The 18781-nt window shown below is 39.4% G+C and overlaps 1 protein-coding gene across 1 annotated transcript; it reads left to right on the top strand.

Annotated features, from left to right (window-relative positions):
• The first annotated feature begins 1748 nt into the window (after positions 1-1748).
• On the top strand, positions 1749-17465 carry lnp1 (leukemia NUP98 fusion partner 1). The gene is made up of 4 exons (XM_047375466.1): positions 1749-2260; positions 10793-11026; positions 15276-15374; positions 15639-17465. Exons 1-4 carry the CDS (start codon positions 2075-2077, stop codon positions 15804-15806), a joined length of 687 nt encoding a protein of 228 aa, XP_047231422.1. The 5' UTR covers positions 1749-2074; the 3' UTR covers positions 15807-17465.
• The last annotated feature ends 1316 nt before the right edge of the window (positions 17466-18781 follow it).

Below are 18781 nucleotides of genomic sequence, written 5' to 3'. Positions count from 1 at the left end.
GTTTTTAAAACAACATGTCATTGCATGATTCTGAACTATTTGATCAATTCATTTTCTTATATTTCAGCAGTTGACCATAGAAATTTAATTCAAACTGTATGTAAATCACCTGAACTTGTGGACTCTTCCTCACTATTTTGATTGTATGAAACAGCTTGGTAGCCGTGTTTGCCTCTGGACCAGCAGTCCAGCAGAAACATCCTGAACCTTTTGCAATCTGTGACCATGTTTGTTGATCTCTGAATAAGTTTACTTTATTAAATATAAAAAAAAACTCAATACAGTAACTGTTCATCAAGTGTTAGAAGTATATTCAACGGCCTGATACGTTCACTGTAGAAGGTTAAATAGGAGTTCGTTTTGGCTTCAATATTAGAGTATACAGCTTCAGTTTGACTGTAGCCACTAGATGGCGGTGTTGCTGGGTTTGCGTCAATGTCTGGATTGCTCAGAAGCCAATTGAAATCAGTAGAAAATGCTTTATGTACAGTTTTCCTGCACATTAAATGCTGCACATAATGATTTAAAACATTCATGTAAAACTATTATTGTTAAATTCTAATTAAAACACAGAACTGCAGTTGTAGTTTGGTTTATTTTCATCATTAAAAATAGCAGTTTTTTGTTTTGATGTTTGTTAAATGTATCTTAAGAGCTGTTACTGTCACTGTCTGTTTTAGTTTTTCCTCAGTGTCATTTCTGAGTTTAGAGAGTCTGTCAGGTCACAACTGGAGCTTGAAAACTCAATATTAGCCCAAGGCCACCCCCTTCAGAGAACAGCTCTGAACCCTTTTCAAAATCAGCTGCACTTGGCTAAGTTTGTTTGGTGGAGCTTTGTAGGGTTCTTCACATTACATACCTCTGCTAAAGGACTCCAATACTCCCTCCTCTTCCCTAAGACTCAGGTCTTTACATGAAGATACTGTGGATAAAAGCCTCTTTTATATGTGTTTGAGAGTCTGTGTTTAGATGTCTGAGGTTGTCTCAGCTCAGAGGCAATTTGTTTTGGGTTATTTAGGTTTGGAAATATCTGCATGAGCAGTTTAGATTTTCCGAGGTAGATTAATGTTACTCTCATCGTAAAGTGAAAGAAATTCCACCTTCTTATCTTTTTCTACTTCCGATTTAAACCAGAAATAATGAGGCATTCACTGGAAGTAGGAAGTCAAAGATTCTTCACTGTTATTGGCAAATTGTCATCAGTAGTTATATATCTCAATCAACGTCAGATAGAAATGATCTAAATTTTTGTTTAACATTAGTGTACTACTTATAAAATCTAACATACTAATGTTGTTTGTTTTTTTTCAAACTTAAAGTTGTCATAAATCGATGCTAATTTTGTTATTAGCTCATATAAGCCTGTAAAATCTTAAAGGAAATAAACTCAGAGCAGTGAAATGAAAACTGTAGTTTGATGGACGTGAAAAACTTCATAAGCACCATATAAATCAGCGTTAGACAGTGTATTCTGAAGAGATACCATCCCTGTTTGTCCTGTATGACAAAGGTAGCCCCGGGCTCTCCATATGCTGTGGGAGACAGAGATCCCAGCACTCCATAATTATTGACAAGTTTGATGCAGTCCGCGAGTGGAAAGTATGGGCAAATTGGTGTTTCAGCTGTTTACCCGCAGGCCTGCCACTGTAATGGAAAGATTACAGGCAGAGGCCACATCAGCCACCCACTGAAAAAAACTAGCTGTTGCTCAGTGACTCCCCTGTTTGTCTCTGGCATCTTCTCTTTTTATGTCTCTGTGAGCCACCGTAAATAGATTACAGAGGATTCACTTATTTAAAGACTTGAGCAAAAAGCTCTGCTGTTTATTTTTGGATTATCCAGGAATACCACAGGAACAACAACAAAAGCGCTCAGAGGCACTAGTGGCATCTAATAGATTCTACCTTTGCCCTGTGGGACAGTTGTGTGTGTGGCAGAGCTGCCAGGCAGTTAGAGTCTTAGTGGGTCAGCTGAGCGTGGTCTTTGCTTTCTGCACCACTGAGCTGGGATCTCATTTGAATCTGTCCTGCTGGGTTTGCTGAGCCAAGAGGCTGTGTGTGTACAGCCACTGATCATGTCCCTCAGACTCCTTCCTGCTATCGTTATGGAAAACGATGAGGATGATGATGGGAACTTTACCAAATGGATGAGTAGTTACTGGGGTCACGGAACAGACGCCGGACATTCCAGAGAGAGAAAACGCAGCTTCAGACGGCCTACGAAAGCACAGATTAATCGTAGAGCATCACTCCCTACTGTGGTAAGGACCGGGTGAATACTTAGAGAGCAGCATAATGCTCACAGAAATACAGGTTTTTCAAGCTGTGCTATTTTATTACAGCAAGATGTGACTTTTATTCAGTCAAATGTAAGCATGTTTACGCTCCTCCCTCACATCTTTATACTTTATATATTAATCTGCCATGATTGGAAATAAATGATGATGGAAATAAAAATATCCTGATGTAGACTTTGCCTGACAAATTTTATATCAGTTGCATAAAATACACTGCTCAAAGATTAAGGGAACACTGTTTAATCGGTTAGTATAAAATCAGTTTAACTCCTGGAATATTAATCTGGTCAGTTCAGTAGTAGAGAGGGTTCACTCTGAGCTCATGTGACAGATGTGAAGGGTTCTGAAGAAGCTGTGGTGAACGTTATGCTGCCTGCAACATTGTTCAGTGTTAGTCTGGGAGGCAAATCCATGAAGGAACACACAGACCCGTATAGGATAAATGATGGCACCCTGACTGCCAATAGGTATCGGAATGAAATCCTTAGACCTGTCCAGGAGCTCAATGATGCCCTGGTAAAAATCTGGGAGGAGATACCTCAGGACACTATCCGTCATCTCTTAAGGAGCATGCCCCGACGTTGCCAAGCATGCATACAAGCACATGGGGGCCTCACAAACTACTGAGTACCATTTGAGTTTCTGTAATGACATTTTGGATAATTTGACTAGCTGCAGCATCAGTTTTTCTGTTTATATTTCTCCGTGACCTTAAGATGAGGCCCTCTGTGAGTTCATAATTTTCAACAAATGATGTGGAATCCTTTTGTTCTTATCACATTACCCATCAATATCCAGCATGATTTTTCAGTGTTGGTTGGTGTGTGTTTTTAAGGTGTTCCTTTCATCTTTTTGAGCAGTGAAGTAGATAGGCTTCCGAGTACACTTCAGCAGACAAGAGATCGTGAATGGCTGAGAGGGTCATTAGAGTTAAGGATGTGTTTGTACCACTGTGACTGAAAACAAAACCACGAGACTGAAAATGGCTGCAACCTGTGTTCTCTTTGTACTCAAAGGTCAGATTTTTCAAGTTTCTGGTCATACAAACATCAACAACGCCCCCTGCAGCCCAACTAAGTATCCAGTATAGCTGCGTGCATACAATATATACAGGTCCTTCTCAAATAATTAGCATATCGTGATAAAGTTCATTATTTTCTATAATGTAATGATGAAAATTTAATATTCATATATTTTAGATTCATTGCACACTAACTGAAATATTTCAGGTCTTTTATTGTCTTAATATGGATGATTTTGGCATACAGCTCATGAAAACCCAAAATTCCTATCTCACAAAATTAGCATATTTCATCCGACCAATAAAAGAAAAGTGTTTTTAATACAAAAAACGTCAACCTTCAAATAATCATGTACAGTTATGCAGGTAGGTACCTTGGTCTTTCTCTAAATGCTTATCCATTAACTCCTTCATTGTAACACTCTCCTGCTGTAACTTGTTTAATTTTCTGTGCATCTTTTTGTTGTGATCCAGTACATTTTTAATCATGACTGAACACATAATTAAGATTTAAATCTAGTCTGTTCAATAAAAGCTAAATAATCAATTCATAAGTGCATGTGCCTTATTCTATACTAGAATATCTTTGAATCTGCCTTGGCCAGAGAAGGTGATTCCAGATCGGTAAGAGCTCCTAAATATCGAGCTGTCTGTCTCGAGCATGCCCACTGGCTACAGAAGTGCACCTGTCCCCCGAGACACATTCAAGCATGCTTAGTACCAACATCTCTGCCTACTCTGCTCACTCATAACGTAACATAACACTATACAGGTCCTTCTCAAATAATTAGCATATTGTGATAAAGTTCATTATTTTCCATAATGTCATGATGAAAATGTAACATTCATATATTTTAGATTCATTGCACACTAACTGAAATATTTCAGGTCTTTTATTGTCTTAATACGGATGATTTTGGCATACAGCTCATGAAAACCCAAAATTCCTATCTCACAAAATTAGCATATTTCATCCGACCAATAAAAGAAAAGTGTTTTTAATACAAAAAACGTCAACCTTCAAATAATCATGTACAGTTATGCACTCAATACTTGGTCGGGAATCCTTTGGCAGAAATGACTGCTTCAATGCGGCGTGGCATGGAGGCAATCAGCCTGTGGCACTGCTGAGGTCTTATGGAGGCCCAGGATGCTTCGATAGCGGCCTTTAGCTCATCCAGAGTATTGGGTCTTGAGTCTCTCAACGTTCTCTTCACAATATCCCACAGATTCTCTATGGGGTTCAGGTCAGGAGAGTTGGCAGGCCAATTGAGCACAGTGATACCATGGTCAGTAAACCATTTACCAATGGTTTTGGCACTGTGAGCAGGTGCCAGGTCGTGCTGAAAAATGAAATCTTCATCTCCATAAAGCTTTTCAGCAGATGGAAGCATGAAGTGCTCCAAAATCTCCTGATAGCTAGCTGCATTGACCCTGCCCTTGATAAAACACAGTGGACCAACACCAGCAGCTGACACGGCACCCCAGACCATCACTGACTGTGGGTACTTGACACTGGACTTCTGGCATTTTGGCATTTCCTTCTCCCCAGTCTTCCTCCAGACTCTGGCACCTTGATTTCCGAATGACATGCAGAATTTGCTTTCATCCGAAAAAAGTACTTTGGACCACTGAGCAACAGTCCAGTGCTGCTTCTCTGTAGCCCAGGTCTGGGGAATGCGGCACCTGTAGCCCATTTCCTGCACACGCCTGTGCACGGTGGCTCTGGATGTTTCTACTCCAGACTCAGTCCACTGCTTCCGCAGGTCCCCCAAGGTCTGGAATCGGCCCTTCTCCACAATCTTCCTCAGGGTACGGTCACCTCTTCTCGTTGTGCAGCGTTTTCTGCCACACGTTTTCCTTCCCACAGACTTCCCACTGAGGTGCCTTGATACAGCACTCTGGGAACAGCCTATTCGTTCAGAAATGTCTTTCTGTGTCTTACCCTCTTGCTTGAGGGTGTCAATAGTGGCCTTCTGGACAGCAGTCAGGTCGGCAGTCTTACCCATGATTGGGGTTTTGAGTGATGAACCAGGCTGGGAGTTTTAAAGGCCTCAGGAATCTTTTGCAGGTGTTTAGAGTTAACTCGTTGATTCAGATGATTAGGTTCATAGCTCGTTTAGAGACCCTTTTAATGATATGCTAATTTTGTGAGATAGGAATTTTGGGTTTTCATGAGCTGTATGCCAAAATCATCCATATTAAGACAATAAAAGACCTGAAATATTTCAGTTAGTGTGCAATGAATCTAAAATATATGAATGTAAAATTTTCATCATGACATTATGGAAAATAATGAACTTTATCACAATATGCTAATTTTTTGAGAAGGACCTGTAATGTAGTAAAAGTTGTAGGTATAAACTATAAACTCAGCACTTCTGATTGTTTGATGCTCTTTTCGGTGGCACACATGGTGCTGTAAAATATCTACATGTGTACTTGCATGCTATTAGTTACACAAAGATATTTAAGACGTGCTGATGCTTTACAGATGTTGTGATTATGAATATATTATTTAATATTTAATATTAATACTTTAATATTTTATTAAATAATATTTTGGTCTGTTAAGGGTTGTCCTATGAATACCAGCCCAGTAAGGTGATGGTATTAGGACAAAATAGAAAGATGTGAGACGAGCTCTGACATTATTGAACAGCATAAACTCTGCACACATGGAATTAATTCACACAATTTCTTAAAATACAAAAATGTATTAACAAAAATAAGTCAACTCAAAGTCAAACATATTTCAATCAACAAACTCTTCACTATGCTACAACAATCCAACTAAACTACCAAGCAGAATTAAAGAATAAGGAAGACTAATGGACTATGTACAATATAAACAAGTTGATTAAAGATGGTTAAAACCATGACCAACAGAGTGATGCAACATTACCATGCAATGTTTATGTTTGAGAACCAAGGAATATCTTGAAGAATCTGGAATTGAAGTTAAGTTAGTCTTGGAACCAACTTAAGCAATAATCAGCAAACGTTTAGACAACCATTCACAATGCAAGATCAGATCAAATATTATTTTAATAAAATATTTCAAAGAATGATTTGCTGAATAACACCAACCTTCTGGATGACCAATTCTCAATGGTGTTTAATTAGCTGCCTTTATTTATTAAAATAAATGAAGAACCGAAATAATAATATAACAAACGGACCTGGAAGAGGTCAGTTTGTTGCAAAAGCAGGGTTTTTATTCAGACAGTGACGTCACGGGAAGTCTGCTGTTATTCCCTGTTTCTGGCTGTGCCGGAAGGTTAATGCGATTTATTTAGAAAGTTCCAGAAAGGTTTGTACTGGCCTTTTGTTTGTACCCATGGCTGTGGTCCCAACACAGAGCAATGTCAGCATATCAGAAAAAACTGATATGCTTTCACTTCAGGGAACCATCTCACCAAAAGGAAGAGTGGATAACATCAGACCTAACAGCACCATGTGGGTTCTGTCAAGAGGAAGACTCTGTAGAACATGATGATCTATTTTGTCAAAGCTTCAGCAGTTAAATAGAATGTTTAAAAAGAGAAGTTTTAATGCTTAAAGATAAAGAACTATGTTAAAAATCTGAGCTTGGAAAGGATGCTAAGGAGTTTTGATTTATGAGAGAGGGGGGTTAATTCTGGCTTACACTGTATGATGGTAATGGACCATTATATTAATTGGTACCTGCCATAAAAGGAGTAATAGAAGAAGAAATGCATCAGCTATTCATTTCCTAGTTAATACTACTTTAAAGTTTTCTCTGATCTCTAACCTACTGATTTTCATTTTAACCGATTCCAATTTTTTCCTGTCTATTAATGACTAGGAAAAAATCAGCTGTTTCAGTACTTGACCCGCCGATCCATGATCAGAATCAATCAGAGTCAATCAAGGGAAAATGTATCTAATTGTCGGTTGATTAATTGGTGCAACTCGTAATAAAATAATAATAAGCCTATTTTAATTCCTATGCTTGTCATTAGTCAATCCGTACTTTGGTGAATGCATGAACCATTTTAATGTGCATGTCTACAAATGTGTAAGACATCTCTCTCAACACTGTTTCCCAGTCCAGACAAACAGAATTTGCATGATTAAATCATTTTGTTTTACTTGATATATCAGATGAGCTATATTAAACGCGATTTTACACAAATAAGAAGCTGCTGTGTGTAATCTGACACATTCAGGGTCCAAATTTGAAATGCGACATTTAGGGTAATCACGTTTGATATATGAATCCTACTTAGTCAGCACATTGCTTACTTATAAAATTAGGTTTTATTTGAACTTTTTTAAGGTTTTTATCTTAATGTAAAACTATATGGCATATGTTATAAAAATGCAAAACAAGGATTACTGTAAAATTATTAGTCCATTTATTTGTATTTAATGGTAATATATATTTTGAAGGGGTGGCTGGTTGGAGCTTTCTCTTGCAGTTGTTGTGAAAGATGCTTTTTCACCTGTCTACACATTGACATCGAATCAACATGTCTAAGACTGTGAGGTGTGGATGTCTTGTTTCACTTGGTCTCACATACATTTCATCCATTCCTGTAAACATATCCAACATGACCCAGCTATTAATCGAAACGTAATGTAATGCAGCCTAATGATGAAATGCAGCATTGTTTTCAACTGTTTAGGACTTTTAAAGCTGAGCAGAAACACACAAAGAAACCCAAGGAAGTATCTAACAGAAAATAACTTTAGCTGTATAAAGAACACCAAAACACCAAAGAACGAACTAATAAAGAAGAAAACCTAACAAAATGAGCACACAGAAATACACTTAAAAACAAGACCTTAAGAACAAAATAAACAGCAAAAAAATGATTAAAATACATGCACAAAAGAAAATCAAGAGCCAAACACTTTAGAATCATGACAGAACCTCCCCTCGATGGTGTATACCAAACACAATCAGAGTCTATGAATTACAAAAATAGAAAATCAACCTGAACAGGGCGGGCGGATGGGGCCTCGGAACGAGGGTAAGAAACAGAAACAAAACCGGGGTTAATGAGAGACTGGAGCCTATGCCTGCAGAGCAGCTTGTAAGTCAGGAGAACCATCAACGAAGCTCTGGAGAATGGCGTGAAAGCTGGAAGATCCCTCCACTAAGCTCGGAACCAGGAACACGACGCGGAGAACTCTGGAACAGGAATGTGTTGCAGTTTTTCCTCGAACCCCTCAGAGAATTGGCTATATTCTTCTGTCATGTTTCAGTTAGGAAGGACAGAACTGAAACCAGGTTGAGTGCTTTAATGACATAAATAAAGAAAACGTAGAATGTCGGCACGGTAGAAACAGGACATAAACTGGCATGGCAGAAACAGGCAGAGAAGCAGAGCGACAGAAAACATGCAGTCAACAGAGAATCCAGCAAAGGACAATAAAAATCAGTGAGTATATATACTGAGGCAGGGGAGGAGAAATGACAGGAGATCCAGAAGATCAATCAGAGGAGATGTGGAGCAGCTGTGGCAGAGAGTTCATGTCCTGTTTCTTCCGTGCCAACATTGTACGTTTATTTTTTATCATTAAAGCACTCAGTTTGATCTCATTTCTGTTCTACATTTGAGTCCTTCCTAACTGAAACATGACAATTTCTGGATTATCTGGAACTGCCATGCCCAGTCATGAACCATAGGTAGTTAATGGACACATTCTGGTGGACTCTAAATACTAATTATTATTAAATCATAAATGCAATCACAATAACTGTATGTGGGAGAGATGGGCCCAGAGTCTTCATGGCCAATATGGATTTTCACTTTTGTTTGAGGTCTGATCTGCTGATTTAGGCTTTGACTAATTCCAATTTTTTTTTTAATCTTAAACACCAATAATACATAATAGAGAGGAAAAAAAGTGTGTGGTTTTTTTTGATGGAGGTAATTTTGAATAAACATTTAGCAACATTTGTTAATTAAACGATTCCCTTTTATGCATCAAACAGTGTGCTCCTAACCTTTAGTTTTAAAACCAAAGTTCATCAGAAGACATTAGCTTGTGTGTTAATACACCAAAAATGGTTGGAGTTTCTAGTTGTAATGCATTTGTTGAATAGGGAAATTGTCTGATTCTGATTTCTAGCCCATTAATTGGTTATATTTCTGATGAAATGTTAACAACCCAATTTGATTTCAGGTGATTTACTGCGTGAAATTTTGTTAATGGGGACTTGGGCGAAGATTTGAACCACTTTTAGATGGACATCTAGCAAGTGTCTAACATGTTGTATTTTCCAGTAAGAGATTTGCCAAATCAAATTATCTTTATTTCAGTGTTTTGAAAAGGAACTGCTGCTAATCTTACACAAAGATAGCCTATGATGACCAGTTGGGATAGGAAATAACAGCTGAACTCTTTAAATGCAGTCCGTTATGAGGAGATCATGATTCAATAAAAGATGAAATAGCAGCACACTTCTTGCTTTGCTTGGGTTTGCAGCAAACCCAAAGACAATTTAACAAAATACAGCATGTATTATCCAAAGTGCAAAATTACATGCAAATATTGTAAAAGAGCACTCCTCCATTTTCTGTAGCCAGTTAATCCCTACACGATCATTGGCTGCAGAACAAGCAATATTCAAAAAATATAAGTTCAATTATTTATTTTTCCTGATTATGTATTTATTACAGTCAAATCTTTCTCATTCCAGAGTTAAAGATACAATTTTATGTTTTTATTCAACATTTCTGAGCCTGTACACTGCTAAAAGTTTTGCTTCATTCTGCATAGCATATTATATATCTCAGCTGATAACTGAAGGTCTGACATTGTGGAAGCTCCACATTTCTATAAACATGGTTCATTTCATCCAGAGGAGTGCCCAATATGATTTAATAGAAATCCAGAGTAGCATTAGTAATGTGACATTCTCTGTATCTGTTTATGAATTAATAGGCAGTATTTCTTTAACATACAGCCATAACCAAAGGAAAGGTAACATGGACTCAATTCCCACTGGAATAATGTTTTTATATAATATATATGTTTAAAAATAAATTTTGTTTTAACCAGTAAAAGTGACTGTTCAACATAATTTCTGAGAAGTACTTAAATACAATTTATTCAGTCTTTTATTTTGTTTGGATGTAAATACTAATTGAGTTGGGAAAGCATTACAACTTTGAGCTTTGACATAACTTAGCTTAAGTCTTTGCAGACAGAAAAACATCAGTGCTGTTAAATGCTGGGCCAGGCCAGACACAGAATTTTCACCTTACATCAGAAGTGCTCGCTTTGCATCCCATAGCAGTGAGATTATAGCTAATGAATTAATTGGCTAAACTGAGTCAATAGGTAAGCTATAATTAGCTGACGTTACCTAAGGACATTGGTAGCAGAGTGATTAAACCCATTCACTGAAAAATGTCTCACAGAGACTCTTCGCATTTTCAATAGAAAGTGTAAAAACCCTGCGCTGACACCCATTTCCTCTTCACTGTGATGTACAGACACAATTAGACGCCATGAAGCTAAGCAAGATCCACACAGTGACCAAGGTGCCCATTACCAAAATAGGAGAAGAGAAGGGGGAGGTCAGGCCCCACCAGAGGGTTTATCACACCTCCTCGGATGAAAACCGGCCCAAGATGGCCATCCCAGAGGGCCGCATCACCCCCATCCTAGAGATCACAGAGTCCTTCCAGAAGGGGCTGTGCTTCAATGACAAGAGAACCATGTCTCTGGTGAGAACTGTTTTTCCTTCTTCTCTTAGGTGGTTTTTGTAAAGCTTATTATTTAACTTGTTGATAAGTTGCTTTTGGTTAAGCCTGTAGGGATTAAGGAGTACTAAGAGGGCATTAAATTGTGTTACCTTAATGTGCACGCAGGATAACAGACATGCAAGATCTGCATCACACAACAGAAAAGCTCCCAATTTAGCAGAGTTTTCATACATAAGTAATGAAGACTGTGTGGGAAATGCTAAAATTCTTTCCACGTTGTTTTGAAAATCATGTGAAAAACGTGGGATGATTTCCTAAATTGCTGAGAAGCTATCAAATGATTCAAAAATCATCTATGTTCTGCATTTAATTGGTATTAGAGTATCCTACATATTGCGTTAAATATGTCAAAATAAATTTAAGTTTTATGTCTTAAGTCGCATTTGAAAGTACACTGATTGGTGAAAAACGTTAGCCACCCAGATACAATGGAGGGAAAAACTGAAACTGGAAGGTTAATTTGATTGTACTGTTATGATTATGATGTCACATGCAATAAAAAGTAAAGTTGTTAGCATGTGCACCCTGTGTTGTAAGGAGTCAAAACAGACCGCAGACAGATGTAACGAAGTTCTGTAATGCTTGTTGTGTAGGATGACCATTCTAACTAGATGTTTTAGATAACCAGAATCTTTCTGTTGGTGCCTTCATATATACATTGGTTCCCCACATGATAAGCATTAACACAAAACGAACACCCGGACTCATGCAAACCTATTATGTGACTCCTAATAAAGTCTTGGAAATGTTTTCCAAAACATCTACAATGAATCTTCTGTGTAAGAGAACGTTTTGCTCCACTTGTGAAGCCATCACCTATGGTAACTACTACTAACGTCTAAGCATTTAATTAACAATATAAAGTGAAGACATTTTGTGTAGTTAATGTAAAATTATTTATAGTTTCCAAAGTGTTTTACTGTTAACAATCTAAAAAGTGTAGTGTGCTTTTGTGTTTAGCCCATTTACTCTGGTGCTACGAAAATGAATCCAGTGCAACAAATTGCTCGCAGAAGTTTCCTAATTTGTAAACAGAGTCCACCTGCGTAATTTAATCTCAGTAAAAAATCCAGTTATTCTGTGAGGGCCTCGGATGTTTGTTAGAGAACATTAGTGAACAAACAGCATCATGAAGATCAATGAACACAGTGGACAGCTCAGGGACAACGTTGTGGAGCTTTGAACATCTCAGGGAGCACTGTCCAATCTGTCATCTGAGTTATGGCACAGCTGCAAAGATACCAAGACATGGCCCATCCACCTAAACTAAAGGACCAAAAAAAGCAGAAGGTGCTCTGGTCTGATGAGACCAAAAACATACTTTTTAGTATATATATGCAGAGCGCTGTGTACCACAGAAAACACACCATCCCCTTTAAGATACATGGTAATGTCAGCATCATGCTCTAGGGATGCTTTTCTTCAGCAGGGATAGGGAAGCTGCTCAGAGTTAAATGGAGGATAGATGGTGCTAAATATGGCAATCTATAGAAGGAAAGCTGTTAGAAGCATCACAGGACTTGGGACTGGGTTCACCAGGACAACAACCCTAAACATACAGCCAGAGCTACAATGGGATTGTTTGAATCAAAGAACATAGTATTAATGTGCTAGAATGGCCCAGTCAAACTCCAGACCTAACTCCAACTGAAGATCTGTGGCAGGACTGATGTTCACAGATGTTGTCCATTCGATGTGACCTAACTGACAGCTTGAGTTAATTTTCAAAGAAGAATGGTTTGTGTGGAAAGCTGGTAGAGATATTCCCCTAAAGACATGCAGCTTTAACTGCAGCAAAAGGGGGCTCTCTAGTAGTAGTACAGGCTAAATACAGTATATACACATGCCATACTTTTTAAAATGTTTACGTTTAAAAAAAATGTAAAAAGCATGGGCCCTTTTCCTTCCGCCTTACAATTTTATACTTCCTTGTGTTGGTCGGTCAAATAAAATCCCAAACAAATACATTGAAGTTTTTAGGTGTAATGGGACAAAAAGTAAAAAGTTCAAGGATTGGGAATTCTTTACCTTCTGGTGTGCAACCTAAATGCACAACCTCTTTGCAAATAGAATCACTCACATGTGCGTCAAATAATAAATAATTATTTTATTAATTGCTTATTGGTGATGAACGTTTTCTGACAGTGAGAAATTTTGAAATATTGAGAACAGCATCCTCTGGGGCAATGTGGGAAAAAAGCATCCAATTTGTTATGAGTGTACAATTCAAGAGCCAACATCTGTGGTAATATGACCTCCACATGATATATTATTACAAATGTTTGTCGTAAAATTTTAGAGCCACACATGCAGCCTCTCAGATGTTGTATTTCATTAAGAGAGAACCATGGCCTCAGACTTGGAGGTACTGATCTCCATCCCAGCCGCTTGACGCTCGGCTGTGAACCGCCCCAGTGCATGCTGTAGGTCTTGGGAACAGGGGGCCAGCAGAACCACGTCATCTGCCAAGAAGAGACAAAATCCACTGGTCCCCAAACCAGATCCTCTTCAGCCCTTGGCTGCGCCTAGAAATTCTGTCCATAAAAGTTATGAACAGGACCGGTGACAAAGGGCAGCCCTGCCGGAGTGCAACATGCACCGGGAACAGGTCTGACTTAGTGCCGGCAATGCGGACCAAACATGGCCCCTAATAAAGGGCCCCCGACTCCGTACTCCTGGAGCACCCCCCACAGGGCACCACGAGGGACACAGTCAAATGCCTTCTCCAGGTCCACTAAACCGGTTGGGCAAACTCCCATAAACCCTCGAGTACCCTGCAGATGGTGTAGAGCTGGTCCAGTGTTCCACGGCCGGGATGAAAACCACACTGCTCCTCCTGAAGCCGAGCCAGTTCAAATATCGGCTGGACTCTCCTCTTCAATAACCTGGCATAGGCCTTACCAGGGAGGCTGAGGAGTTTGATCCCCCCTATAGTTGGAACTCAACCCTCCGGTCACCCTCCTTATGAAGCGGTACCACCAACCTGGTCTACTAGTCTGGAGGCACTGTCCCCGACTGCCACGCAATGTTGAAGAGGCGTGTCAACCATGACAGCCCCACAACATCCAGAGACTTGAGGTACTCAGGGCGGATCTCATCCACCCCGAAGCCCTGCCACCGTGGAGCTTTTTAACCACCTTAGTGACTTCAGCCTGGGTGATGAAAAAGTCCAACTCAGAGTCCCCATCCTCTGCTTTCACAAGGGAAGGCATGACAGCAGGATGGAGGAGATCCTCGAAGTACTCCTTCTACTGCCCGATAATGTCCCCAGTTGAGGTCAGCAGCTCCCTACCCCCACTGTAAACAGTGTTGGCGAAGCACTGCTTCCCCCTCCTAAGGCCCCGGACAGTTTGCCAGAATTGCTTTGAGCCCAACCGATAGTCCTTTTTGTTGGACCACTTGTCTGCTGAATATTGGACCATTTGCACGTTGCTGGACGCCACTATGCCTTTCCAACATCATCGGCCATTTTGTATCCAGGACAGTCCGTCACTACAAATCCCATCGGCCACTGCGGCTGATATGACGGGGGCGTCCCAAGTCTGACGTCACAGGAGATTATAAAGGAAGGTGACCCCCTTTAAAGAACGCCTTCAGCTGGAGACCTTGACATGGTTACTACGCAACTGAAACATCCTCTGGAGAAGAAGAGGTCCCACGTGGAGTCTTCATTTATTCTCCTTCGTTGGCCAACAAAAAATTCATAAAAGAGGTTTCTGGAATAAGAAGGCCAGAAACTTCACTTTGCTAATCGAAGACGTGAGTTTAACACGTAACCAAAAAAAACCACGGAGTTTCAAGTAGACGGATTGCCACTTTGTTTTGTCCAGTCGACTCCTGACGGTCAGATCATACTTTCCCCTTTTCGCCAAGGAGGCCAGAGGACGAAGATTGACCGCTCTTCCTGAAGTTAGCTGTGGACACATATTAATTTCCAACTCCCTGATGTTAACCAGATGTCTTAAAACAAGATTATCATATATTCAATAAAAGTTTAGCTGATCATCTAATCTAGGATTTTATTTTAAATCTGAAAAGACATGTTAACTTAACTTTTCTATCTTTGAAACCATATACAATTGTTCACCAACTATGGGATTTTCTTCTCTAATTTAAGGATCTAATAATTTAGTAGCTTTATAACAGTATGAGAAACAAGAATACTATTGATACTCAAACTGAAAATGTCATTTCTCTTGATGTTTTGTAGAGTGATAAAGACAAGGTGTGCCTGATTTGTCATGAAGATATGTGTAAGAGTGCTGAGAGAATTCAAGAACTTCACTGTGCACACCGCTTCCACAAAGAGGTAAGAAAACTCATGCAGATCAGATCTACCGCATGCTTCCTATCTGTGGTGTGTTCACAGTAATTCCAGCATGCCACAAATCAGATTTCCTGGGCAGCGACGTATCTCATTTCTCCACATGCATGATGGGACCTGGTATGAAAAGAATAATCCAGTAGCAAGGACCTGCAGTGACTCTGTAAATGCATGGAGTGTGCTCTCAAACTGTTGACCCTCAACTAGAGACTTACTCAATCTGATTTCTCCTTTTGGTGGGTGCTGAAGGAGGCCGGGAGGTTAGAGCAGAGTGTGCCACGCAGAAGCAGCGACACAGCAGCTGGTCTGCTCAGGAGGCTCTCGGTTCAAAGGAGGAAGTCTGCAGATGGATCAATTTCCGCTGCAAGGGAGCAGCACACCCCACTTCGTCAGCTTTCCCTGCGAAGACATCGCTAAAATCTCTTAGTAGAAGGGTGCAATCTTTGAAAAAAAGGATTTTAATGATTTCTCCAAACATCAGGATTCCTTCATGCTTATTTACAACAATATGTATGTTGTATGTCCACGACATGTCCCACATGTCGTGTCTATGTCTCCGTGATACAGCCTCTCTACCGGTCTCTACTGGTCTTTGTCCCGGACTATTGTCTGAATCTGCAAATCCTGAAAACTGCCCTATGAGCTATGTTGTTGTGGTCAGATTTTGATGTTCAAGCTAACCTCTTGCTCCTTGGGGTGAAAAACTAAATTTGTGGTAGTTCAAAGATTTCAATTTATAATTAAAAGCACTTAATTATCAGAGATAACTTGTGACTAGTTTTTGTGACTATGTAATTGAGGTCATTTGAATTTAATACTTTCAAGTATTAGCTGTACCAGAGGTTTTTTGAATACTATGAGCTTGTAGAGTTCCTGACAAAAGTATTCATACCGTTTAAACGTTTTGTCATATTACAACAAAATTCAATGTATTATCTTGGGATTTTATGTAATAGACACATACAAAGTCCTGCAAAATGGTGATTTGGAAGCACAATAAAAATCTGAAAAGTAAGGCATGAATTTGTATTCATTGATTTTTCCAGAAAAGCTTAAACTTGGTTAGACAGGATTTGAGCTTCAGTTTAAAGTCCTCTGACAGATTCTTGGTTGGATTTAGGTCTAGACTTTCACTAGGCCATTCTAACACATTATTATGATTTGAAATACACCATTTAATTGTTTCTACCGCTATATGTTTAGGGTCGTTATCTTGCAGGAAAGTGAACCTCCATCCCAGTCTTTAGTCTTTTGCAGCCTCCAGCAGGTACTTTATGAATGATTACCGTGTATTTAGCTCTATCACGATGCTGCACAATTTTAGTTTTATACCACAGAAAACATTTTGCATGTAGGCAAAAAAAAAAAAAAAAAGAAATTGGTATTTTATGACCACAACCACTTTTTCCACATTTGCTGTGTCCCCTGCATAGCTTGTGTGTTAACTGCAAATGGGATATCTAGTGACTTTATTTTAACAATTGCTTTTGGTTTTGCCGCTCCTCCATAAAGGCCAGATTTGTGGTGTGCACACATAATAGTTATTTCTTCAACAGATCCCTTTACCTGAGCTGTCAGTCTCAGCTCTGCAGCTCCTCCAGAGTTACTGTAAAGTTCCTTGGGTATGAATACTTTTGGAAGCTACAATATCTGGTGTAAATATTGTCTGTCAGCTACAACTTTGTATTAAAGAAATGCATATAAAAAGTATATAAAACATCTGCATATGTGTAAATATCTGTGCATGTTCAGATACCAAGTTACTTTTGCTGACCTTGTTTTATTACAGCCCAGGTGTTGACCTTGAGACCATATAATGTGTTGTTAAATTCTTCAGAATGTTGGACTGTATCTGTTTTATCAGTTTTTAAACACAGGAAACTGTCTTTATTAGGGAATAAAGAAAACACGAGGCACAGTTGTCCTTCTCACTTACAGTCAGGGTCATCCTCTATCCTGTTGTACATGTGCTTACTGCAGATCAACATGTGGGAAATTACATCCTGGCATGACTGCAGAAAGTCAATATGTGCATAAATTACTGACTAGGTTAACCAATAAATTTAGTGTGGGTGACATTCTGTTTTGTGGTGTGTTTCAGTGCATGGAGCAGTGGCTGCGGAAGAGACAGACATGGTCCCATGTGTCTTGTCCATGTCCCCGTGATAAAGCCTCTCTACTGGTCTTCATCCTGCACTACTGTCCCATGATGGCCCTTGCGCTTGCAATACCTGCATGTTCATTCCTGTGACCTACTGGCCAACAGTCCTAATTACTCCTCTCTCTGCATGATCACCCAGTTCTAGATTTCCTTCTTATCTTGGAACGACCTGGATCCTCCAGAAGACGTAACATAGAGACTTTGCCACAGACAATCTGATCAATGAGATCTGAGGAGACTACACAACAGGAAATCCTGTGGCCATACTGGTCGATTTGATTCAGGTTGAACATTTTAGAGAGACATTTCAAACACTGCACTGTTCACATCAAAACTAAAGCGCACACCAAGAGAACTCTGCTCCAGACAACTAGCAGCTTACCTGTATATTAAGAACCATCACAATGGTTTTTATCTTAATTTGTTTTAAAAGCACACTCTACAAATTGCTGGCTGGATAAAAAACTATTTAACTAGCCCTGCATATGTCAAATACGGATCGATCTATTACTGTGCTGATTACTGGGCTGATTTAACACAACACAGTAAAGACTAACACAACTCCAAAAACGAATTAAAGTTCCTGATGTAAAGGTCAACAAAAAGTGAGCTGAAAAAATCCATGACTTGGACTGCTAAACAAGAAACATTTGGGTTAAAATGAATGATCAACCTTTGTTAAAACTGTTTATTTCCAGCAGTCAATGGGTGAGAGTCTGGTGAGAGAGGATGAGATGGACAACCTTGCTTGAACACATAATCCCGCCTAGTGGCAATTTAGAGTGGCCTGTTCACTTAGAGTGCATGTTTTTGGTCTGTGGAAGGAGTACCAAGAGATAACCCAAAAATGCACAAGAAGAACATGAGCCAGCCACACAGAAATATAATCAGTAACTACAGGGGTTGGACAATGAAACTGAAACACCTGGTTTTAGACCACAATAATTTATTAGTATGGTGTAGGGCCTCCTTTTGCGGCCAATACAGCGTCAATTCATCTTGGGAATGACATATACAAGTCCTGAACAGTGGTCAGAAGGATTTTAAGCAATTCTTCTTGCAGGATAGTGGCCAGGTCACTACGTGATACTGGTTGAAGAAAATGTTTCCTGACTCGCTCCTCCAAAACACCCCAAAGTGGCTCAATAATATTTAGATCTGGTGACTGTGCAGGCCATGGGAGATGTTCAACTTCACTTTCATGTTCATCAAACCAATCTTTCACCAGTCT

This window comes from Girardinichthys multiradiatus, chromosome 9 (assembly GCF_021462225.1).
Source record: "Girardinichthys multiradiatus isolate DD_20200921_A chromosome 9, DD_fGirMul_XY1, whole genome shotgun sequence".
Lineage (NCBI taxonomy): Eukaryota > Metazoa > Chordata > Actinopteri > Cyprinodontiformes > Goodeidae > Girardinichthys > Girardinichthys multiradiatus.
The sequence above is the reverse complement of the archived record's forward strand: the minus strand, read 5'-3'. Positions and strand labels throughout refer to the sequence as shown.